The following is a 24,842-nucleotide window of genomic DNA, read 5'->3' on the forward strand; positions in this document are numbered from 1 at the left end:
AATAAATATCCACGAATCCATATTGATATAAATGAATGGGAGAAAGGAGAAACCTGTCACACAGAAGAATCCCATGTCGACATTCTGCCCTCGAGGTGACGCCTACTTCTGTCCCTTACATGTGAGCCATGCACAGTGACGTTCCTTACACAGTATGTGCAGTATGGACGGGAGTAAAGCAACCCAAAGTGGAGAAAGCTGACAGACGCTACTACCTCAGCCAAGTGATGTCATCTGGAGAGCATGTACCCTCAACATGAAGAGAGAATAGCCTTTTACCTTGTGGTCTTCAAAACAACCGCAGGGACCTATAACCAAAGGGAAAGAAAACATCTGACAAATCCAAAGAGATGTTCTGCAGAACACCTGACTGGGACTCCTTAAAACTGCCAGTCATCACAAACAGGGAAAATCTGAGAGACTGGCACGGCCAGGTGGCGCCTGAGGATTCATGAAGACATACTGTAATACGGTTTGTATGCTGGATGGGATCCTGGAACAGAAAGGCGAAAACTAAGGAAATATGACTTTATTTAATAATGGGTAAATGTTGGTCCATAATAACGTATAACTATTGGGACAAATGTACCATATTGTTGTAAGATGTTAATAATAGACGGAAACTGGGTCTGGGGCATATGGGAACCTTCTGTACTATCCGTTCAATTTTTCCGTAAGTCTAAAAATATTCTAAAATCAAAGGTTTATTTTAAAATGCTTGGATAAATATTTTTTTAAAATCCTCATAGAAGCATCAAAGAACTACAAGATAATACAGAATTTCCAGGCCAAAATCTAAGAGAAAGCAAGAGCATCAACTTCCAAGGTCACTTTTCTCCTTGTGGCATCTACCTATCCAAATAAACGAAGCTGTGAAAACAAGGCTGTGAGAGCTCAGGGAGTGAAAGGACAAAACCAAAACCCAGGGCCCACCGAAAGTGGGAAGAATCCTAGGACAGGAAGCTGAGACCCTGCAGGGCTAACACCGCAGGGGAAGGACAAACCGCAAACCAGGACACTGGAACCTCCTTCCCCAAAACTCAAAAGGCGCTAGGCAGCATCGTGCTGGTGCTGAACAGAACCAGGAAAACATGCCATCGAGGCGGGGAGAGAGAACACACGAGAGGATCTGCAGTCCCAATTCCAGCCTCAGGTGGTCTGTGAAACCTCAGGGCACGAACTGAAAGTCACCAGCAGTACCTCTAAGCACCAGGCAGAAATAAACATCAGTCTTCTGTAGAGGAAGGCGCCTTTATTGTATGTCTTGGGAGAACCACACAACTATTTTTCAAAATAGCACACAGCAAAAGATAACCAAGCACACAAGAAAACGAGGCACCATGAGTGAGACCCGCAGAAACAGACATTGTATGTCCACCCAGACTTCCATATGGGAAGCACTGCTATAGATCATAAAACATCCACGCCTACAGTAGCCCCCTCTTAGCTGTGGGCAGTCTTGGGGGAGAAAAAGGAACTGGAAAATATGGAAGAAAGGTTAAAATACTTTGAAAATAGACTGAAAAAGGTATTATTTGAAGAGATAATGGCTGAGAATTTTCTATAACTGATAAAAGAGCAATCCACAGACCCAAGAATCCCAACAAATCACAAACTAGAAAAATAAAAAATCCAGCCCTAGACATATAGTGAACTGCAGAAAACCAAAGGCAAAGAAAATCTTAAAAGCAGCAGAGGAAACAAAAAGGCATTACCTTTAAAAGAGTTAAGAGGCCACTGCTGACTTCACAACAGTAAGTGGAAGCCAGAAAACAGTGGAAAGAGCTTCACAAACAGAAAGAAATCACTGGCAATCTGGAATTCCAAACCTGGAGAAAATATACAGTATTTAAAGAATCAAGGTAAAATAAAGATATTTTCAGACAAGCAAAAACAGTTCTTCACCAGCAGACTCATGCTAAGGGCAATTCTAATAGGGGAAAGGAGCAAACTGAGTTACCTGCGGGCTTCTGTCATGCAGGAGCACGGGGAAGATACTGGAAGATACTGGTTGGCTTCGGCTGGAGATACACTGGCAGGTGTGTGACTGTTCCTAGAGTAACCAACCACAAGAAAACGGAACCAAAGGTAAGACTAACAAATCAACAGAAAGAAAAAAAAACCTAAAAAGAACAAAAGGAAAGGACACTAGAAGATGGCAGAGCCAACCCCAGATACAACCAATGACAACATTATAAGAATAGAGTAAATACGTTACTCCGGTTGCTCTATTTCTGAGAGTGATGGCTGCATGACCCAGATGGCCCCGTTTGGAAAAGTAGTCTGTGCTTCTAACTTTATGCCCGGCAGCAGGAAGTGACACAAGCATGCCCAGCAGTCAGGTAGGAAGTGTTGGGGAAGTTGAAATTGGTTGCTTTTCCATCAAAATTAGTAGAAGTTATAAAATGTAGTTTGTAAGTTTGGAAACTACTCAAAATGCCTTGATTCAGGACTAAAAATGTACAGTTTATCTTCTGTATCTCTTTGACATAAATTACAATGTTAAAAAAGATTTTAGTGAAAACAGTTTATGTTTTAAATAAACTGCTGACGAACTATGCAAGTATTAAAGAGATGGTATATACACACAAATTTATGCAATTTCAGATTATCTCTGGAAACATACACAAGAAACTAGTTCTTTCTGGGGAGGAAACTGGGAAACGAAAGGCAGGATGGGGAAATTTCACCTTTTGAAAACTGTGAATCTAACTTAAAAAATACATTAGACCACCTGAAAGTAACAATTTTATGGAAGTACAAAGAGCTAAGAATAGCCAAAACACTGTTAAAAGTAAGATCCTGGGGTCTTGCTCTTTTATTTATTTATTTATTTATTTTTATTATTTTTTTTTTTTGGTCTGGTAACAGAATAGAGTTTATTTAGGATGTCCCGGTATCACAAGGGCATAATGTAATCAATAAAAGGACATACAATAAATATTTCAATTTAATGGAATTAAACAATTTTATAATGTCAATGTTTCAACTCTGTCCTTAAAATTTTCTGTATCATGACTGCTCATACTCTAGGTTTTAACCATATAACTCAAGCTAATCCAGAGATGAACAATTTTCTCTTGGAATTACAAAACTGTGGTGGAAAAATCTTGGAATAAAATTCAAAACACTAGGGTTCCAATTCAGACCATGAATTAATTTACGTAGTAATTTTAAGGCAAATTCCATACACTCTACCTCAGTTAGCTTGGTTATAACATGAATATATAAGGACAAATCCTATGCTTAATGTTTTATACATATTTTTGTATTCATGATTTTTGCCTAATACTGATATTAATGGTCTTGCTCTTTTAAGTATCAATTTGTATAAAGCTACGGTAATGAAGACAGTGCAGTGTGGGTTCTGGGAAAGGAAAGAGCCAAAAGAGAAGGCTCAGAAACAGGCGCTCATCTAGGAACACCTGATTTGTGACCGCAGCGGTATTAAGCTCAGTGGGAAAAGCAAGAAAATTTTTTAGTAACTGGTGATTCTGTTTAAACACAAATGGTGGAAAAAAACATTGGATCTATCCCTATCTCACACCATACATATTCGGAGGATATATTTTAAACTTGAGATAAGGATTAGAAAATACAACCACAAAGAAAAAGATGGATAAATTTAGTTACATTGAAATTAAGACTGTTAATCAAAAGATACAATAAAGAGAATGAAAGGGCAAGCCACAAACGAAGAAATTTACAACTCATACTGTGAATTATATTTAGAATATATATAAACTTCTGTGAATTAGTAAGGTAAATACACCAACAAAAAAGTGGACAAAAGAATGAATTTCACAGAAAAGGAAGCACAAATAGTTCCTAAACATATCAAATGATGTTCAATCTTGTTAAAAACTAGAAAAATGTAAATTAAAATCACTGTCATCTCACACCCTCTGTGCTGGAGAAAATTAAGGTTTGATAATATCAGGTGCTGGTGAAGGGACAGAGCTTCAGGGGTGCATATGAATTGGTACAACTTCTTTACAAAACAGTTTGGTAACACCTGGTAAAACCGAGCAGGCACATACCCTACACCCATCAATTCCACCTCTGGTTTAACCTACAGAAATGTTTTTATGCCTCCTAGAAGGCACATGCAGAAACATGCATAGCAGCAGTGTTTGAAACAAAAAATGAGAAACAACTGAAGTGTCCATCAGTGGCCGAATTAATAAGATGGGAGTGTTTCATATGTACAGTGGAATATTATATAGCAAAGAGAAATGAATGGGATATCCCATTCTGACCAGTCCTCAAATCATCAAGGTCACCAAAAACAAGAAGTCTGAGAAACTTTTCACAGGCAAGAGGGGCCTCAGGAGACATGACGACTAACTGTAATGTGCTATTCTTGGGGTCCTGGGACAGAGAAAGGCCATCAGGTAAAAACTAAGGAAATCTGAATAAACTATGGACTTTTGTTAGTAATGCGTGCATCTCGGTTCATTTGTTGTAATATACCACACTCATGTACTGTGTGCAGGGTATATGGGAAATCTGTACTAGCCACTCTAGTTTCCTGTAAATTTAAAACTCTAAAAAATGTCTATTATTTTTAAATGAATGAGCTATAGCAGGATTAATATGGTTCGATTTTTAAAACGTTAAGCAAAATATATCATGAAAAGTACAGACAACAGGGCCGGCCGTTAGCTCAGTGGTTAGAGCGCGGTGCTCTTAACAAGGTTGCCGGTTCGATCCCCACGTGGGCCACGCTGAGCTGCGCCCTCCACAACTAGAGTGAAACAACTACTTGACTTGGAGCTGATGGGTCCTGGAAGAACACACTGTTCCCCAATATTCCCAATAAAAAAATTTTTAAAAGTACAGACATGACTCCATTTACATAAAGTTCAAGAACAAACAAATGTGTTTAGGATAACAACATGGTAAAACTAAAACAACGGAGTAACAGTATGATTTTACAGGTGAGATAAAAGCTCACCATTTGCCCAAGGTTCACAGAACTTTGAGGGTCACAAAAAGTATAAAAACAAAATTAAGAATGGGGGTACCCCTGGCAGGGATGGGGGGAAGTGGTCGGGTTTGAGCACACGGGGCTTCTGGAATTGTGGAAACATTCTATTTCTTGTCCTGGGTTGAGCACACATGTGTTTTATCTGTGATTCTTTAAACACTGCATGTGCTGTCATAAACTTCAGTATGTACTCCATATTTCACAAATTTTACATTTTTATTAAAAAATAAAAGAAAATACATCTCTGGTGCCTGAGCAGGCTTGGGCCCTGGTGCCCTTGCGAAAGGCCTCTCTCCTGGATCTCTTAGTCTCTGCATGGCCTTGACCTCCGAGGCGGCTCCCCGCTGGCCTCCCCTAAGCTGATGGAAGGTGCCCTCTTGTCGACACATGGCTGGTGTGAGCATGTGCCCGCCATTCCAGAAGGAGCTCCAGAGGGGGACTGTACAAAGGGGTCACCTCTGTCCCTTCCCATCACATACTCAGGCTCAGCAAAGCAGCAGCGTGGGAGTGGGTAGCAGCCTGGGCCTGTGGGGACGTGTTTCCGTCCATCAAGAATGGGGTGTCAGTCTGGGCACCACCGAGGCTGGAGGACAGAGGCCTCTCTCAGGACAGCTCCCTGCTTGCTGCCATTCCCACTCAATTCCTAGACAAAATCCCCCCCACGGACTGACAAGATGTGCCAGTGGGCCACGTGGACTTAGGTCACAGGTGAAAGACAATCCAAAAATTAAAAACTAATCGCCAGGAGCCACAGGCTCATGCAGGACTAGACCAGCCCTGGAGGCTCAGGGTCAATGTGCTGATCCAGGGCCAGACGGCAGGGCTCGTGTCTGTGGGGACACTGATTCCAAAAGGACCAGGGTTTAGCTCGGGAGGCCACTCCCCTCCCCCCGCCCCGCCCCCCCAGGGCTTGGGTGCTGACACCCTCCCACAAAGCTCCCGATACCCCCTAGAGCGGGGGAAATCTGACCTCAGTCCAGGAAGCAGCCCCCAACCCAGAGCCAGCAAGGGCTGTCCCATGGGGGAGGGGGCCCCAAATCCCAAAGGTCCAAGAAAGTGAAGGCAGGAGCCTTGGCAGACGGCACCAGAGCCCACCACAAGCTGCCGGGGGAGTGAAGTGGAGTTCAAAGGCTGGGGAGCCCCTGAGGACGGGCTCCCTGGTAGGCAGTGCAGCTGAGGGAGTCCGCAGGGCCAGCCTAGGCCGACAGACTCACGGTAGAGAAGACCAGCCAGCTCAAGTTCCAAAAAAGATCATTATAGCCGTTCACTCTGAAATCCCCCTCCTGGGAATTTACCCAAACAAGGAAAAGCTGTGAGCACAAAGGTCACCAGAGGGTTGTTTATAAAGAGGCAGTGGAAGATTTAAGTGGCCAGCTAGAGCTGCTCCGTCACAGCACAGCCCTTGTCTGGCAGCCTTTAAATCCAGCAAGCCTGCGGCCCGACCGCAGACGGACGGCGAGGCGGGCTGAGGGCGGCCCTTTTCCCTCTAACAGACTATGAAACTGTGTGGACATAAGAGTTAAGAACATACTAAACTCCAGGGGGAGAAACCCTGGACAGATGAAAAGAGCCAGCGTGCCCGAGGCTCAGTCTGCTTGCTCACCTCTACGGTGGGCGTGAGGCTAGGAGGGGATCACACAGGCAAAGGGCTTGCCTCACGGCCTGGCCCACGTGGGTGCTCACGCCAATCAAAATGATGGAGTATTTATCCCATCTAAGAGGGGAAAAAACAAGAAGGCTGATGACACCGGTGTTGCGAGGCTGCGGGAAACAAACACTCGCATCTATTATTGTTGGAAAGCAATCTCATAGCATCCATCAAGGCCTCAGATGCACAGACGCCGAGACCCAGAAATGTCCCTACAAGGAGCCTGAGCTCTGCATGAACATATATGTTCATTGCAGTGCAGACGGTAATGACTTACATACAAAACTGGACACAGGTGCCCACCAATAGCAGACGAGTTACAGAAATTGCCATCCCCAGAATGGGATTCCGGGAAACTGTCACTGACGCCGCTGGAGGCACCTGTGTGCACAGCACGGCCACTGTACTGTAACTTACGCACACACACACTGGTAGTTAAAAGCTCAAAGCCATTTTTCTAAAGGTAGTACCAGAAGCTTATTTTGCAGACACAGATTCAGTAGATTGGGGAGTAGACATGTTTAATTTTATACCTCTCTGAATTTTTTAAACCACGTGTTCATTTCGTTAAGGAAAACAACCACAGGCCCCAAATGGCGTCACTCGTGCTAAAAGCCCTCGATACCAAACCTAGATTTAATACCTGACCTAACTAAGGGTTCAACCTCTCCCAGAAACAATCTTAACCAGTCTGGAATCTTCTGGTTAAGCACCAGTGATCTCTCACCTGGGCCCCTCTCCATCGCCCCCAGAAAGAAAAGGCAATCTGCATGATGAAAACCTTTCCCCCTTCTCTTCCTGTGAAGAAAGATGTCCAGGCACAAAAAACAATCCTTTGTCAGTAGCTTCCTTATCCCACCTTTCTGCCTATAAAAACCTTCCATTTTGTACAGCCCCTTAAGCTGCCCAACTCATTAATTATTTAATAAAGCCAATTAGATCTTCAAATTTACTTGGGTGAATTGTTTTTCAAGTTTATATAATATGTATATTACAAATATGTGTGTTAACAGGTTATGTGGATGGCAGGATACAGGCCATTTCTTCACTTTTTTTAAAAAGGTTTTTTTTTTAAGTAGATAAACTTTACCATAATCATTTTTAAGTGCACTGAGTTCAGTGTCATTAAGTATAGTCACGTTGTTGTGCCACCATCACCATCTCCAGAAACCTTTTCAACATTCCAAATGGAAACTCGTCCCCCTTAAACACTAACTCCCCATTTAGTCCCCCTCCTTCCAGCCCCTTCCATGAATTTGACTCCTCGAGGATCTCAGTGGAATCATCTAGTATATGCCCTTTTGTGCCTGGCTTGTTTCACTTGGCCTAATGTCCTCAAGGTTCATCATGTTGTAGCACGTGACAGGATTTCCTTCCTTTTTAACGGCTGAATCACAGTCATCTAACAATGTGAACACTTGGGTTGTTTCCCCCTTTTGGCTGTTATGAATAATGCTGCTATGAACACAAGTGGGCAAATATCAAATATCTGAAGACCCTGCTTCAACTCCTTTGGCTGTGCACCCAGAAAGGCAACTGCTAGATCCTATGGCAATTGTTTAAATACTTGACGAACTGCCAGACTGTTTTCCACCACGGCAGGATCCCTTTACATTCCCACCAGCAACGCACAAGGGTGCTCTATTTTTAAATTGTTTTCTTTTAATGGCTGCTAAGGAGACTGACTTGTGGGCTCCTGGCTTATTCCTGGTGGTGCTGGTGCTGTGTGGTTTATAATACATGCCATGTTCTGTGCTGGCAACAACCAACACCTTCCACAGCAACCTGGGAAATCCCCAACCCCCTGCCTGGCACCAACTGGTGGTGGCCCAGGTGCAGCAGGGCAGCTCAGAAGACAGAGGCCTGCCCTTCGTGCCCTAGGAAGGGAGGTGCTGGCTGGTGCCTCTCCTGCTGCCCTGGGGCAGGGAGGCTCCTGAGGAAAGTGGAAAACCTTACTAGGGCACTTACCTCAATAGGCCCTCCCAGTGCCAGGGATTCCTGGCAGGCCTGGCTGTGACCGCGGTCCCCAGAGCTGGCAGTGAGGTGCTTGTCCGGTCAGGCCTCACTGCCCGCCAGCAACAGTAAATTTGGTCCTGTGCAGCAGGCAGTGCCCAAGCAGGCCTGGGCATGGGCTCAAGACCTGGGCATGGGAGTTGCTGCCACCCACAGGCAGCTGCCAGGTGGGGCCCCCAAGGACGCTCTGAGGTCCCAGGCCTCTCAAACCCCCTCCCTCAGGTTTCTCAATATTTGCATCAGGGAACGACTGACTGCTCGGGAAAAGGCAGCCGGGATGGAAGTGCTCACAGGCAGACTCCGGGGCCCAGGCCCTGGCTTTGGATTAAGGGTTGGTGCCAAGCCTGGGAATCTGCATCATCGAGAAGCAGATGTGAGAAGTGCTCAAGTCTGAAAAGTAGATTTGGGCAATAACTGGCCTCATCATCTGAGGAAGAACCCAGAGGCAGGGGTGTGGCCCCCAACCTGAGGCTGGCAGGAACCTCCTGACATCAGCTCTTGGGGCCACATCTGCCAGGTCCCTGGCACACAGCGGGGGTTCAGAGTCCGAGTAGGAAGGCCCCAACTAGAGGGCAAGGAGCACCCTTCCTTAGGACCCTGCCTCCCCACTCAGCTGAGGGACTCCCAGGAGAAAAGGACAAGGCTTCAGTGAAAGCACCAATCCCCAACCCCCCAGGAAAGGATGGGCAGTCTGGCGTTTACCCTGATGATGGCGATGGCATTCAGTGGCTTCATGCTCAACTCCTCACAGCTTATTCAGTCCCCAGAGTAGAGGTTGCCAGCGCCAGACCTGCAGCACCAGCAGTGGAGGAGCTGGGATTCGGAGCCCAGTGGGTCTCTGGTTCCAAACCTGTGCTACTTCTTTTGGTTGGTGGGGGTAAAGGTAGGGGGACGGTAGGAATCAGTGAAAACATCCCCCCACTGGCTGTACGAAACTCCAGACACCAGGAGGTACCTGTAGTGACTGTGGGCCATGCCGTCAGGTGGCTCAGTGGAGCAGCCAGAGCTGGGCGGCCTGATTCTGTTCCTGCTTCCCGGGCTCCCGCCCTCATGAGGTTTTTGTTTATGAGAACAGTGGCAGTCCCAGGTGAGATCTTCAGCATGCTCCATTCTTTGTAGAACAAGTGTTTTTAATTCTGTCAGGTGCTCTAAAAATGTAGCTTCAGCTGCCTCTTCCTAGTTGTCCCCTGGAGCCTGTCAGGGTGGAAATGCTGGAGCTGAGGTGGGAGGGGCCAGAGGAATCCAGCCCAGGGTGTTGCTGGGATGGACAGGCCAGACTGATCCAGGGCTCTCAGCAGAGCAGAGGGCCAGCCCAGGAAAGGGGAGAAACGTGACGGTGCTGACGGCAGGCAGAGGCCATGCACAAGGCCTGACCCCGCAGGAGTCTCAGGGGTCACAGTGATGAGCCTGACGTGCAGAAATAAGACCAAGAGGGTGGGGCTGGGCTTCCTTCCTGAATCAGGGGAATAGCTAACAGGTTTCACCTCTTCTCCCAATGCACTGCCTGCTAATGGCTGCTCAAAGGCAAGCGGAGGAAGGACACGAGCTGCAGCCTGCAGCAGGCACCAAGGCCCATCAGCAGGGTCTTCTCCAGGCCACACGTTCACCTGCCGTGACCCCCGCTGCCTGAGGGGCTCTTTAGAGACTGCTCAATAAAATGATGCTGCCCAGGCTTTGATTCTCATACTGAAAGATGCTTTAACCTTAACTTTCTGTCCATTTAAAACTGCAGTTATCAGATGTTCCCTGAACCACTGTACACTTCCAGTGTTTTTACACTTTAGGACAGAACTTTCCATTTATATCAAAATCACATTTTGCACCCCTCTAATTTTGTTTTAATGAAAATCTGGGGTTAGCTGTGCCATCTCCTGCCCCCACTTCACTTCTAAGTTACCTATATTGTCAAAAGCATCAAAGAAACAAGGAAATAAAGGGGAGATGGTAGGTGAAGTGTCCCCGCAGCCAAGCCTAGGGAAGAGACGCCTCTGCTGAGCCCAGGACAGAATGCTGACACCAGACCCCGATCCCAGCACTCCTGCCAGAGTCAGACTCAGGACAGAATCAGTCTCAAATCGGGCCAAAGGCTTTCCCCCAGGGAAACTTACCAACCAAAAAATGCAAATGGATAAATCAGTTCAGTGTTACCTAAGGTTCCCAACCCTCCTGGCTCCCAACACTCTAGGAAGAAAGGGAGTCTATTTATAGCAAATAATTCTGGGGCTAAACCAATGCATTGTGTGTATGAGACAAAAGAATTTATAAAGGCCTTCCACTCTGATCAACCCAACACCACTACTGTACAAAAAACAGTTTTATTAGTTAATTACCCCAGGTGCACCTCTGTTCATGCTCTACGTCACACCCGCTTCTTAGATCTGGTCCAGGCTCATAGACCAGGCTCATAGGCAAGTGACAAGACTAGCAAATAGGAAAAAACTGTTCTGCAAAATAGCAACTGTCAGCTTAAGGCATTACTAACATTGCAGAAGGAAGCAAGGTTACTACGAAGTTTGGACAGCCCAGGACGATGATTTCTGGGGCAGGAAACCCTCTCTGAAAGGGCCAGCGTGTGCTGCTGTCTGATTCGGGAGATAACACTCTTGCTCTGAGTGACAGGTCACTCCTTTAAACCCGTCCACACCACCACAGACAAAACACTGTCTATTCCTCGAGCTTTCAGATTTAGCAATTGGTTATATAAAAAGCACTCTGTCCCAGACCATCTGTGGGCCTTGCAAAGGCTCACTCAGGCCCCCCTGGCTGGGGCAGGGGAGGATGGAGATATATGGAAGGTTGGTCAGGCTCAGTTTTAAAAAAATGAAGTCACTACTAGAAATATGGAGCCAGGGGGCAGAAACCCCTGCGGCAATCACGTGCTGAATCACTGTCCTCCCAGAGAGTGGGCTCCTACAGGTTCTTTCAGTCCATGGAAGTGCTCAGAACAGGGCAGGCCAGTGTGGCCTCGGAGCTGCCGCCTGCCTCACTGCATGCCGAACCACTGCTCCTGGTCAGCCCACTGGGCCGCCTCACTGTCGCTGCCCTCCAGGTCCCCTTCTTCCCCACTCCCTTCCATGTCGTCCACATCCTCCTCCTGAGTGGCATCCGTGGGACTCTCCTCCTTCTCCATCTTCTGCATCCCCTCTAGGGACTTCTGGTCATTGGGGTCCAAACTAGGGGACAACAAAACAAAGGAGAGGCCTGAATCTCTGCCTTGCTTCTTGCTGGCTGACGCGTCACCTCCCTGCCACAGCAGGGAGATGACCACCCAGTCACAGAGAAACTGCTAATGCCTGGCCTCTCCGAACAACTCTGCTTCCACAGGTGGAACTGAGGGAGTCCACCACTAGAAGTGAAAAAAGGTCTCTTATCCTAATTTTTAGAATTCTCAATTTGAGTTTTTCTCCATGTATTTTTAAACCTTTTCACACTTATTACCCCTAGCATTACGCTAGAGGAAGCCGCCAGATAACACGAATGAAATAGTAAACAATCATTCACAGGAAAATTCAAATGTAATTTCTTAACAGTATTGGGTTTTTAAGCTACAGGGTCACCAAAAATATTTGTTTTTGTGAGTAAAATTGTTCCATGTTTTTATAAGATAATTAACATATCAGCATTTCAGTAGTTAACCAAAATCGTCATGCTTACCATGGAACAGATTTGTCTACTCCTAGGTTAGACCCCAGGACCCAAAGCAACCCCTACCTGAGCAATCGAGTTTAGCAGCTAAGAGCCATCACTCGTGTAAAAGCTCCCAAAGTTCAGAAGCTCCAGAACATTTAGTTACTTGGCTCCTAAGCAATCTTTTCTCTTGCCTTTGTGCCCATCACCTAGGCCAGCAGGTACAAGCTCTAACAATCTCACCTCGAATGAAAGCCTGGCGTTTTATTTGCTCACTTGCTTCTGGGCTTCCAACAAGCAGATAAAACTCTTGTGGGATCCTTTTCCTACTTATATAACCATAGATTAATGTGTACTACCTCCTCTTCTCTGAAACCTTCCATACAGCTTTCACCCACACCCAGGGCTCCCCACACCTCTGCACTCCCACCTTGCCTTCTAGAAACTGCTATGAAAGCACTTAGCACGTGGTATCCATCAGTCTACACGTCTGAGACTGAGAGCTCCCGGAATTGCAGCACCCCCAGGGATTACTGAGATGCCAGGCACACGAGTGGTGCTCAACTGCTGAACAAATAAATGGATGTGATCAGACTCAATTACAGACAGGCCTTCACCATAACCTTACAGACACACAGACAACCCTCAAAGAAATCACTTCTGTATTAAGCAGTAAGAATACCACTATTTATTTAGTATTTACTATGTACCAGGCACAGTGCTAAGAGCTTTACATGGAATAATCATTTAATCCTCATTAAATCATTTAATATCTAATAAGGTAGATAAATATAGACAAGGAAATTTGTTAGGAACTCGCCTACGATAACAGGTTAGGGTAGTATTCAAACTCCAGAGCTCAAATTCTTAACTACTACAGTACGTAGAAACATGGGAAAGTCCTTACATACTTTGATTTGAAAAAGCAGAATATAAAATATATACTACATATAACCCTATAAAAATATGCATATGTGTAGGCAAGGCCAGAAGATGATCTACACAAATGAAAGATGTTAGAATGGTGTGAGCTGGTTATGAGTGAAACAGTTCTTTAATGTTATTAATATACTTAAGAAAAAAATTTTAGAAGTCGTGTATTCACAAGTAACTTCTACCATTACTATTACTGTTTTCAACCGTGTGTGTGTGTGTGTGTGTGTGTGTGTGTGTGTGTGTGTGTGTTTCCAGAATTCATATAACTTCATTCCCTGCCTCCTCTACCCCTCATCGACCTTGCCCCCATGGGAGGCTAAATGCCTACCTTAGTGCTATACTATACTGGTCCATTGCTTCCTGATACTCATTGACAGCTACAAGGAAATCTCCTAGGATCCGATGCAGGACACAGTCACTCTGATTAGCTAGAGCGTTCCTCAGCAAAGCAATTCCATCTTCATATTTCTGTTCTCTGCCTGAAAAGAAAAAGACCCTCATTGTCCTGCTCACACGGCATTTTGAAAATATACTCCCACCTCAACGCTTACACACAAACCATTAACAGCGACTACCATCCGCCCATCTATTTGTAGGCGTCCTCACGAGAACAGTGGGGTGGCGGGAAGTGAGAACAAGCTCATCTGAATTCCTATTCCATTAGGAAATCTACAGTTTGAGTTCTGATTTTTTTTTAAAAGGTACTAATAACCTAAGTTCAAATAAAAAGCCAGAATGCATTTTATTTGCCAAACTAGCCCAAACTCAGGAGTTCATTGCAAATCAGGAATGAAAAAAAAACAAAAGCTAAAAGGGAAATCATAAGAGAATCCAGATGAATAAAACAGGTTCAAGCTGGCTAAAACCAGTTATATTTGGTCAAACTAGTTCTGAACACCTAAACCCAGATCAAGTGAGCTGAACCGGTACCAAGTACAGCTGCTTTGAGCCACTCCACAAAAGTCAGTCACTGACAATCTAGGCAGGTGTAAGCCAGCTACATTTGGTTGTGCTAAACATAAAGCAATTCACCTGGGCTCAGACCGACTGCAAAAGAACACACCTGTCTGGTCACCTATAAACAACTCGACTGGGGAATCCAATTGAGATCAGGATTTACACAATTAACGATGAACAGGGAAGTAAATAAGATACACTTACTAAGTAGTTCTGCTTTTTTCACGACAGCCTTAATGTAATCCGGCCTTTGGTTCAGGGCTTTATCTAATAAAGTTTTGGCTTTCTCCTGTGTCACTGGGTCTTCAAGACAAACTGTGGCTAACAGGGTAAGCGTCTGTGCATTTGCTCCCAGAGTTTTGTAAACGTTGTTTGCCATTACCATTGCTTCACGAATACTGTTGGAGGCTAAGTAACATTCGATGAGACCTGAAAAAAGTAAAACACAGAAAGCTCAACCACATTACCGTTACCATCCCAAGCCATGTTTCCACTCTGACAGCCTTCCAAATTACAAATCTCCAAGGTTTCAGACACGGGGCAGGCCAGGGGGAAACTTTAATGGTAAGATCAGACTAGAGAGTATGTTGATGGAATAACTAAGAAGTGTTCGTCCCCAGAGCACTTGATGGATATGGAAAAAGCCTGCATTGCAAAGGCGCCTTCAGTTAGCAAAGGAAATGAATAGACGTAAGTCAACCGAAGCACGTAGGCAGCCAGCTGAATGTTAGAGGAACAAACGTGACACCAATCATTAGTTGAAACAGTGAGAGAGGACGCTTCCAACAAAACGCAACGTTTCACTGACTCTTAACAAGTGGTTAATTGCCACCTTTAGTCCTAGTTTTAAGCTCCTACAGTCCAACGTGAATGTCCAGTTCTACAAACTAAAGGCCTCAGGGAGCAACCCAAGGAAAAAGGAAGACTGTTTCAGGTTAAAGTTATCTCAAAAGGCATTGCTGAGGGCTTCCCTAAACTAGATGGAAAGCGCTTCATCAGATGGACTGAAAAAACCGAGACTGGCAGCTCCTCTTTTCATACCCATAGCAAGATGCCCTATGGAGAGTCAACTCTCAACTTTTCATGCCAAGTCGAGAACAGAGGAAGTACTTTTTGGCACAAAGCATTCATCAAAACAGAAAAACAGCTTAAACCCCAAACCCACACGATCCCTGGCAGATTTTCTCTGCATACTCCTCCACCCTAGCAGCATTTATAACATTTGTGCACATTCTACCACACGCTATGGTTACTTAACCAGAAATTATCTAACTCGTAAGGGCAATGTGTTGGTTTCAGAATACGGTTCTGTACAGCTACTTACTGAGAAGTTTTATTTCCCTGCTAAAACCCCACTAGAATATCAGAAGGAAATGGGAAGAACACACTTCACTATTCCAGGGCCTCCACCAGTAAGGGAAGCTCATTTGGAGGTTGCAAGAAGCACCAGGGAGCATAAGCAGGGACCCTGATCCAATCTCCAAATGGCAGCTTGAGTGAAGGCAGCCTGTGAAGCCTTTTGGCCAGTTGGGAAATGTCCTCTGCCCCCCACAGCTCTAACCAGCCCATGTCCAAGCACTACGGTAGTGGTTACTCAACTGTATTGCTGGGTTCTGGTGAACTGGGCACGCAGCAGAAGGGAATTAGCATGATAAAAAGCTGGAAGGCTAAGGAAGTTAGTTTCAGGATCAAGAATTTATTCTGAAACCAAAAGCTTGGTTTACTGGGGTTTCTTTAAGAACAAATCCACAACAGGCATAGCTCTCTGGCTATCTAAGCAGATTTATTCTTTACCCCAACTTCCAAGTTTTATTTTTCAAATTTGAACTCATCTTCCTGTTAACAGCAAATCACTCCTAGACTCCTGGATTTATTTTTAAATTCTTATAAAAAATATGCTTTGAAGGAACTGCATCGTGTAAGATCTATTTTAACGTGACTGAGTCATTGAATGTGGCTGAGGCACAGCTCCTTTGAACTCCTAGGGTCAGTTCACATGAACTTAAAATAGTACATAACAAAACAAAGTTTGACCCTGATTGGGCCCACTCTGGAGGTCATGACTAACCAACCAGTTCCCACAACCAACACTGTCATATGAACATGGATGGAGCTACCCTATGAGTAATATTTTTGGCCCAAGGTAAGACAACTGTGAAAAAGAATAAAGACATAACCAACACAAGTGATCAGCACAGAGAGTCACATTAGTGAGTGGGCCATGTTTGAGAAAAAAACAAAAGACAAACTACCCCAACTCTCCCTCACCAAAACCCAGAAAATAAGAAAGATGGATTCCGAAAGTATGGAGTTAAAAGTCCATTAAAAGCCCTACATTAATTTAAAATGCTTCATGCAGTGGTTCCCAAACTTGTGTGTACATTCAGCAATACCTGGCAGCTTCAAAAAATCCTGACGTCTACCTCCCAACCCCAAATACTCTGAAAATGGTACTGGAATGACCTGGCATCAGAACTTTTAAAAGTTCCCCAGTAGACTCTAACGTACAACAAAGTTTGGGAACTGCTGGCCTAACAAAACTGTCCATCTCAATGCTGCTGCCACACCTACAGATTCACACTTCTCAGCTATAACTTTCATCTTACCTTCATAACAGTCTAAGCGACAAGGCGCAAGCCGTATGGCCTCCCGAAAGTGGATAATTGCTTCTTGGACTCTGCCCATGTTCCTAAGTGCTGCTCCCTTAAGTAGCAAAGCTTGAACACTATTACTGTTCAGTTGAATGGCCTTGGCTCCTAAATAGAGGGCCCGAGAGTAGCGTTTGCTGTAGAAGCTGTGACACCTGGAAGGAAAAACCACCAAAAGTTAGCTGAGAGAAGACTACAGCAGTACCTCTGTTTTCGAATGTCTCCGTTGATGAACATTTCGGTTTACGAATGCCGCAAATTTTATGGATCTATGATATCATTAGATAGTAAAATTCATGCTAAATTTGCAGTTTTAGGGGTTGATTTTAAAGGTCTGGAACAGGTTAATCCATTTTGCATTACTTTCTATGGGGAAACCGCGCCTTGGTTTTCGAACGTTTCAGAACTCGAATCTGTTCTTCCAGAACAGATTATGTTCGAAAACCAAGGTACCACTGTACAAGCACGCCATGTTTTATTGTGCTTCACTTTACTGCTCTTCACAGAAGCTGAGTTTCTTTGGCAAATTGAAGGAAAGATTCAATTTCTAGCAACAAAAAGATTATGACTTGTTTTATTGCGGTACTCGTGCTACTGCAGTGGTTAGAACCAAACTCAGTATTTCCCAGATGTGCACATATAAAGCTTTATCCAAAAACCAAAGAGAAGGCCCTCTACATAATCCTTATTAAAAACCACACTTCCAGCTTTGACCTAGATATCAGTGACAAAACAAAAATCTACTAAATATTTAAGGGGGAAATCTTGGTGTAGGAGGAGAAAATTATGGCAAAGAAACTGATGATCTGGCTATGTTATCAGCTGAGAGACACTCAGAGAACTTGTAGAGCCAGGTCGGTAACAAGGGAGCCGCTCCTGGCCCTTTCACTGATGGCTGCCCGTGAGCAGGTGCAGTGCTGAGCACGACACACTCACTACCTCACGTAACACCCATCTGTGAAGCAGGGGTAGCATCCTTATTCTCCAAAGTAGAAAACACTCAGAGAGGTACATCGTGTGTCCGAAGTCAAAGACCATGATTTGAATCTGAGTGTGATTATCTCTTAAACCTGTGCTTTCAACCTATGTTCCATTCAGGAAGAACCACAATGTCCTAAACAATCTGCTGACAACTAAGGAGTAAAGGGAATGCATACACCTACCCAGAGACCACCCAGGGTTCTGCGTGCTGATCAGAAATATTGAAAAGGCGACAGCCAAGATTCTCTACATCCTCCAGCCGCCCTTCTCGGGCCAGGAGGTAGCCATATACGTCCATTCCTGGAAAGGAAGAGACTCTTTAAACAAAACAGCACAGGTCCTTTATGAAGGAGCAGCAAGCGTCGTCAGAGCTCACCCAGAGGCCCCGGCTCCTGCAGGTCTGAGCACTTTCTACCATCATGAGCTCCTCCCATCAGCATTCCCAGTTTCCAACAAAATGACTTACAAAAAGACAAAACACATCCAAAACTAAAACAAAACAAAAACCAGGGCAAAGGAGTAGAAGGACCTACCTCACAATTTGAAAGCCTGTTATTTTCAGGAAGTGTCTGTGCCTACCTCCTGTGGCGTAATATACAGCTAACCTAACTCATAATCAGAAAAGGCCCAAAACAGGTACCAAGTTCTCCTTCCAGAGGTCTAGGCACAGTCAGGAGCACCCACTTAACATGCCAGTTAGTCTTGGAAAAAAGTCAGCCTGTTTCAGAAAAAGCTTCTAGTTCTTTCTGGAGTCTAGTTCGTTTACGATCACCCCCACCCCACCAATTTAGTTTCACTCATGTTCTATACAAAGGGCCCCATGCTTGCTGTCGCCCATCTTTTACCACCATTCCCCTTCATCCTTTGCTATCCTTTCCGATTCCCAGGAAAATTCCTCTTAAGCCAAGATTACTGCAACACAACCTGCTGGCCCCCGGCCTCTGGTCTGCGCTCCCAGCTCCCACTGCCGACTACTGCCAAACCAGTATTGCTAAAACACCACTTTCATTATGAGCACAGGCCGCTGAGAGAAACAAGCCCCGGCCAGGGAGACCTTGGGCAAACGAATTCATCTTTCTGGATCTGTTTCTTCCTCTCCCTGCTCTGTCATTCCTGTGGCTTAAGTGTCTACAAGACTGTTTATTGTCACAAGGTCATACTTTTCTGATGGCCTTTTTTGGGCCTTTACAAGTAGACTTCAGCCTGTCTGACCTTATTTCCCACTACGATTCCTGAGCACACACCCTTCACTCACTGCCAGTCAACGCTCATCCCTTAGAAGTCCCTGTGGCTTTCCCCTTCAGCAGCAACCTTCTTTCAGATCAATGATTTTCCTGTTGTTCATTCCTGTTTCCTTTAACTACATTATCTCTTTCTTAATATCTGTTCACTTACTCCCTTTTAACTATATTAAGGATACAGTAAAGCTAAATTCCCTAAAAGGGAATTACAGTTCTGGGAATGCCATCCAAATTCTCAGTCAAGCACATCATAAATTTGTAAATCCTAAGGAGGGCCTATGACTCCTACCCAAAGAAAAAAAAGCTAAATAATGATCTGTGATGACACTTAAATTGAAGCAAAAACAACTGCTCAAATGAAATTACCCAAGTGTTAGAGACATGTGTAAGGACATAAAAAAAAATAAAAGGCTACTATGATAAGTTTTACAAACTACTTCTATTCAAAAATGGTATCAGAAGATGCTACATTTTCTCCCTATCTTCTGTGATATGCCCCTTTATGGCCATTTCTGCCCTGCCCCAAGAATTACTTACCTTTTATCAGATAAGGATCCAACATCTGTGCCTGTTCAAACTTGAGGACAGAATTTTTATTGTCTCCAGCTCTGAAGTACAGATCTGCTAAGCTTCCCAGTAGATCCACGTTATCTCGCAATAAGGACTTTTTCTCTAGTGAACTTTAAGATATTAAACATTGAACCTTAAAATCTTTTATACATCCTCTTAGTTGTTGAATCTGGGTGACGGGCATACGGGTACTATTTTCTCTTGTGTATGTATGAAATTTTGCATAGTAAGAAACTAAAAACAAACTGTATATACTATATTTTCTTATTCTGAGCTTATGATTAAAAAAGTTACACAGGATAAGATAGCAAATATATAAAAAGCACAAATCTCATTACCTAGAGAGAACTTTCTGGTTGCAGTTTTTCAGAGGACAACACACTATCCGGCGTTACATGGAATGTCATTCACAAGTGACAGCTACTTATTACTCAACCACATGACTTTGTATAACACAAACCCCAGACTCTTGTCCTTAGACTTTACCTAACTACAAAGAAAATCCCAATCCTAGGGAGGCAACCCAGGCCAGGTGCTGCAATAATCTATGCTTCTGGGGCGTCCAAAAAAATGTCTTCCGTAAGCGCGACACACTGAGACAGTCTGCTTTGCCAGGGTTACTACTTTTTCAAGTACAGAGCTAATCTCGGTCCAAATTTACATTTAACAGGTCCTTGGCGGAGATTATTACATTTGGGACCATTTAGAACATTAAGACACTAACGAAGCCGAGGGTCAAGTGGCTGCAACACCAAGAGATAAGCATCTCATTTTTCTGTTTTGCTAAGTTAGATACATTAGACCTCCACACAAGGAAAGGACCTCAAGAACACTGAATTAATTTTGTAGGTCTCACCAGATGGTATTGATTGCTCTCGAGTTGTCACCAGTATGCACAAAAGCATATGCTTTGATCCACACAGACAGCCAATCCAAGTTAGGCACAGTCTGGATCACATTCATCGTCATTGATGCCACCTCTGCACCTTTTACAGATAGGGACAGCAAACCTAATCCAACAGAAAGCAGGAGACAGAAGGTGAGGCATAACATCCTTCTTCTACGATGCAAGAAGCAATAGGTTAGCCTTTCCCCACGCTACAAGACAACCCTTTCCCTATTCTAATCAAGATGCAATATGACTGGGGCAGCTGGTTAGCTCAGTTGGTTATAGCATGGTGCTCTTAACAACAAGGTTGTTGGTTCGATCCCCACATGGACCACTGTGAGCTGCGCCCTCCACAACTAGATTGAAACAACTACTTGACTTGGAGCTGATGGGTCCTGGAAAAACACACTTACATAAAGTTTTTTTAAAAAAGCAATATTACAGAACACACATAATATTTCTTAATAGGTGAAATACATGACAGTGGTAATCTATGAATCACTCTCTACAGGTGAGGCATGAGAAACTTCTTAAAAAAAAATAAAGCTATTCTATCTAACGTATAGCCAAGATTGAGAAGTACTACCTTAGAGAGCAAACACTCCATGAAAATAGGCAGAGAATGCTCTGTACCTAGAATGGCATCAAGGGCCAGTGGGCACTGCCTCAGCACTTCCTTATAGCTGGTGACTGAAGGGCGCTCCTGACCAGCCTTCTTGTACAGGTTTGCCAGCATCATGTTTATCTGTAATAAAGAAAAACAAAGGCAGTAAGATTAAGTGTGTACTGCAAATAAAATATTTCACCAAGTCTTGATTTTTATTACCAGCGACTATTCTACTTTTTACTGGAAATCTACACACAGCCCTATGGAAATACCAACCCTATTCTTCAAACCAAAGTGGAAACCACTACCTTTGCTTTTCCTATGTCCTCCCACTTCTAGAAGGATGTCAGATTCCTCTCACTTACCCAACCAAAAGATCCAGTAATATCTGGACCAAAGATGCTGCCTCTGGGGACTAATATTCATTTGACAAATGTTGCAGAATTCTAATTACCTTGATTCTTTCTTGATCTTAAGACAGGAGGTGAACTACCCTAGGAGTGCTCAAGTTTACACTTTTAAAATGCAATTGACATCAAGGCATAGAAAGTGAGGAATTCTTAACATAGCTAGTTAAGAAAGATCAGATCAATTTCCCCCAAAAAAGAAATAACAGATACAGATACTTGGCTTCTCTCTTACAACTAGTCTAGCAGCTAGACTATAGCCTTTCCAGTACTTAAAGCTTTGACTGATAGGTACTGTCTGACTCATCAGAGAAATGCTACAAAAATCAAACTCTAACTGACCTCTAGAGGTACCAGTGATCCAGAGATTAGTTACACTATTTAAATAGCACAATTCAAAAATGTAACTCAGTAAAGCTGTATTAAAATAACCCTTCCTAAAAATGCAACAGGGAAAAATTAAGAAAATCTAAAAGTTCCAAAGAATGTAGAAGTTACAGGGAGGGGATAAATGGTCTTAATAGTCCAAAGTGAAAAAAACACAATATTCCAATTTAAAATTAATAGATCATAATGCAACACAGAGTTTGCCAGATCACTGATCCAAGGAAGCAGTCAATATGAGGGCACAAAAGAAAAAAGGCCAATCCCAATCTCATCAATTATCTAGCTTCATGTGCCAAATATTTATCAAAAGAGTGGCTCTGAAGATGAAGAACGTGTTTCACTTAAGGACTTACAGTATAAATAACAATCTAGTATGGCATTACTCCACACTGATTCAAACAATGCAATAATGAAATACTAGAAATAAAACTAGTTTTCATTTGGCCTCAGATTTTTCCATTTTAGCCTATGTTGAAAATGCAAAAGAAGGTACTTAAAGGAAAACTCCAGTATTGGTGTCAATACTTGAAAAGAGTAAGAGGTTTAAATTTAAGAACCTTTCTTGACTGCTTGTTATTAACAAACCATGACTGATGGACCAATAAATATTAAAATTCCCTTTAAACTACCTGGCATTTCAAAAGAGTTTTGAATACTACTGAGTGAGAAAGTCAATTCTTTTTAAAACAGATCCTTACTTGGGTATATCGTAAAGCCACATTCCACCAATTATAAACAAAGCAGTCATCATTCTCTAAAAACTGGGTGAGAAATTTTATGTTAGTCTGTTTGCTCTTAAAAGCTGAAGATTTACCAAGATATAACAATCTCACACTGGAATTTTCCTTTAAAATGGGAAGGAATGTGTGGCGGTGTTTACCATACATTAACAGACGTTCATTTAGACGTATTTTGACTCACTTCCTTGTCCTTTACACAGACTGAGTAGCCAGTTAACTCCCTAACGGACAAGAAAGAAAAACTGTAAATATATAGGTTTATGTTTGAGGCGCACATCTTTCGTTTGCTCCCAGCGACAACAGCTCTACAGAATGAAGGCTATGTACTCCTAACAAACTCAGACTCCTCTAGTCCCTCTGAAAATGACTGCAGTAGACACCCAAGTATTAGATACCACAAAACCGAGCTTCTTTGCCATTACTCATCTTCAAAATTGTCTCCAAACCCCTTCAAGTCATTAAGGAGGAAATTATGGTATATTTCTAGGAAGATAAGAAATAGGTATAATTCAAAGTTTATAATCAAAACAGCATCTTCCAAAAGGAAGATACTCTTCATATATGCAAAAAAATTATTCTTGGGGTAAGACTTCCATACAGTACCAGAACACAATTTAGTACATAAGCATCCAAGCTTATTATGAGACACTTAGTCTATAATATGCTTCCAAATGTTTTTAATAGCAGCCACCACCATAGAATATACTGGGGACATAGCTTAATCGTAAAAACTCAAAAAATCGTAAATAAATCCTCAGTACGAGGAGATACTTAAACACATTCTCATCAAGTGTAATTGGTTATTTTTAAGATTCAGCAACATTTGGGTGAAAAAGCAATAACTACACCAGTCCCTACTGCTTAGATTCCTTTTCTTTTAAGGGCAGGAGGATGTACACAGACATTTTACATATAAAATCCCTCACTGTTAATTAAGCACAAGTTACACAGTACAGTTTTTCAACGAAGTGAGGAAGGCAAGTAACCTGAGAGTATATGGTAGAATATTAAATACTGATGTGTACTCAATCTTAAAAGCAAGGATTCTCACTGTGCTTCTTAACTTGACTTCAAAAAAACTGTAATCAAAGATGCCCAATATAATTCTCCTTACAGAATAGTACTTTAAAAAGTTTTCTCACATACATGACTTTAGCTTTTCGAAGTTAGCAAGAAAGTATTATCCTCATTTTATAGATAAGAAAAAAAAAGTAAATAAAGTTCAGATTGGTAATTTGCTCAAGTACATACTGCACATAGCTGGTATGCCTAAAACTCAAGACAAGATACCAGATCTTTCGATTTCAATTGAAGGTATTCTAATCAAACACAAATACATATCCCACACACAAATAAGTACAAAAGGATCTTGTCATCTTGATTTTGAAAATGAAGAGACTAATAAAATTAGTCACATTATCAAATGGGTATACATACCTACAAGAGTGCAAAAAATGAGGTTCTAAAAAAGTATGGTTACCACCTGGAAGTGTATTGCAAATTATTTTCTAAAGTAAGAAATGCCAAAGAATAAGCACTTCCAGCTACCGTTTTCATCAGCTGAATTTTCAGGGCCTCATAAGAAAGTCACTCTTCTACCTCTCTGAACCACCCCCCACTCCATTAACAAGAAAACAAAGTGAAAATTTGAGCCAAGAGTAAAATGTTCAGATGGACTCCCTAGTGTATACAGAAATCACGGAGGAAGAGGGTTGGAAGGATTGGAGAGGAGCAAATGATGTGACAAATTGTTAATTCAACTTACTTTGGGAGTTCTTTGTCTTGAAGGGATCCCATCAAGTATAGCAATGGCATCTTTATCTTGTTTTAGCATTGTGTAACATTCAGCCATTTTGTATTTCACTTCAATTTCAGATGGAAGACACTAAGAGGGAAAGAAAACATCTCTTTAAAATATTACTTAAACAGTGTGGAAGTTCTTCAAAATGTTAAACATACAGTTATCATGTGACCCAGCAATTCTGCTCTTACATATGCAGTCAAAAGAAATGAAAACAGGGCTGGCCCAGTGGCTCAGGCGGTTAGAGCTCCATGCTCCTAACTCCGAAGGCTGCTGGTTCGATTCCCACATGGGCCAGTGGGCTCTCAACCACAAGGTTGCCAGGTCAATTCCTTGACTCCCGCAAGGGATGGTGGGCTCTGCCCCCTGCAACTAAAATTGAACACGGCACCTTGAGCTA

At 43.2% G+C, this 24,842-nt stretch overlaps 1 protein-coding gene across 11 annotated transcripts in view; it reads right to left on the reverse strand.

The window, feature by feature from the left end:
* The window catches only part of ANAPC7 (anaphase promoting complex subunit 7), a 37,319-nt gene that overhangs the window by 6,697 nt on the left and 5,780 nt on the right, over window positions 1–24,842 (reverse strand). For 4 of the 11 annotated variants that reach the window (XM_081036751.1, XM_081036750.1, XM_081036747.1 and 1 more), the window contains 9 exons: window positions 24,407–24,526; window positions 21,134–21,245; window positions 20,468–20,621; window positions 19,579–19,721; window positions 17,983–18,100; window positions 16,778–16,974; window positions 14,376–14,600; window positions 13,543–13,693; window positions 10,953–11,824 (listed from right to left, as the gene is read on the reverse strand). In XM_081036751.1, the coding sequence (XP_080892877.1) occupies window positions 11,635–11,824; window positions 13,543–13,693; window positions 14,376–14,600; window positions 16,778–16,974; window positions 17,983–18,100; window positions 19,579–19,721; window positions 20,468–20,621; window positions 21,134–21,245; window positions 24,407–24,526 (1,410 nt within the window). In that variant the 3' untranslated portion in view covers window positions 10,953–11,634. The other 7 variants (XR_013992468.1, XR_013992467.1, XR_013992465.1 and 4 more) reach the window with 7 other exon arrangements.

Source organism: Rhinolophus hipposideros, assembly GCF_964194185.1.
Source record: "Rhinolophus hipposideros genome assembly, chromosome: 24".
In the NCBI taxonomy this organism is placed as follows: Eukaryota; Metazoa; Chordata; class Mammalia; order Chiroptera; family Rhinolophidae; genus Rhinolophus; species Rhinolophus hipposideros.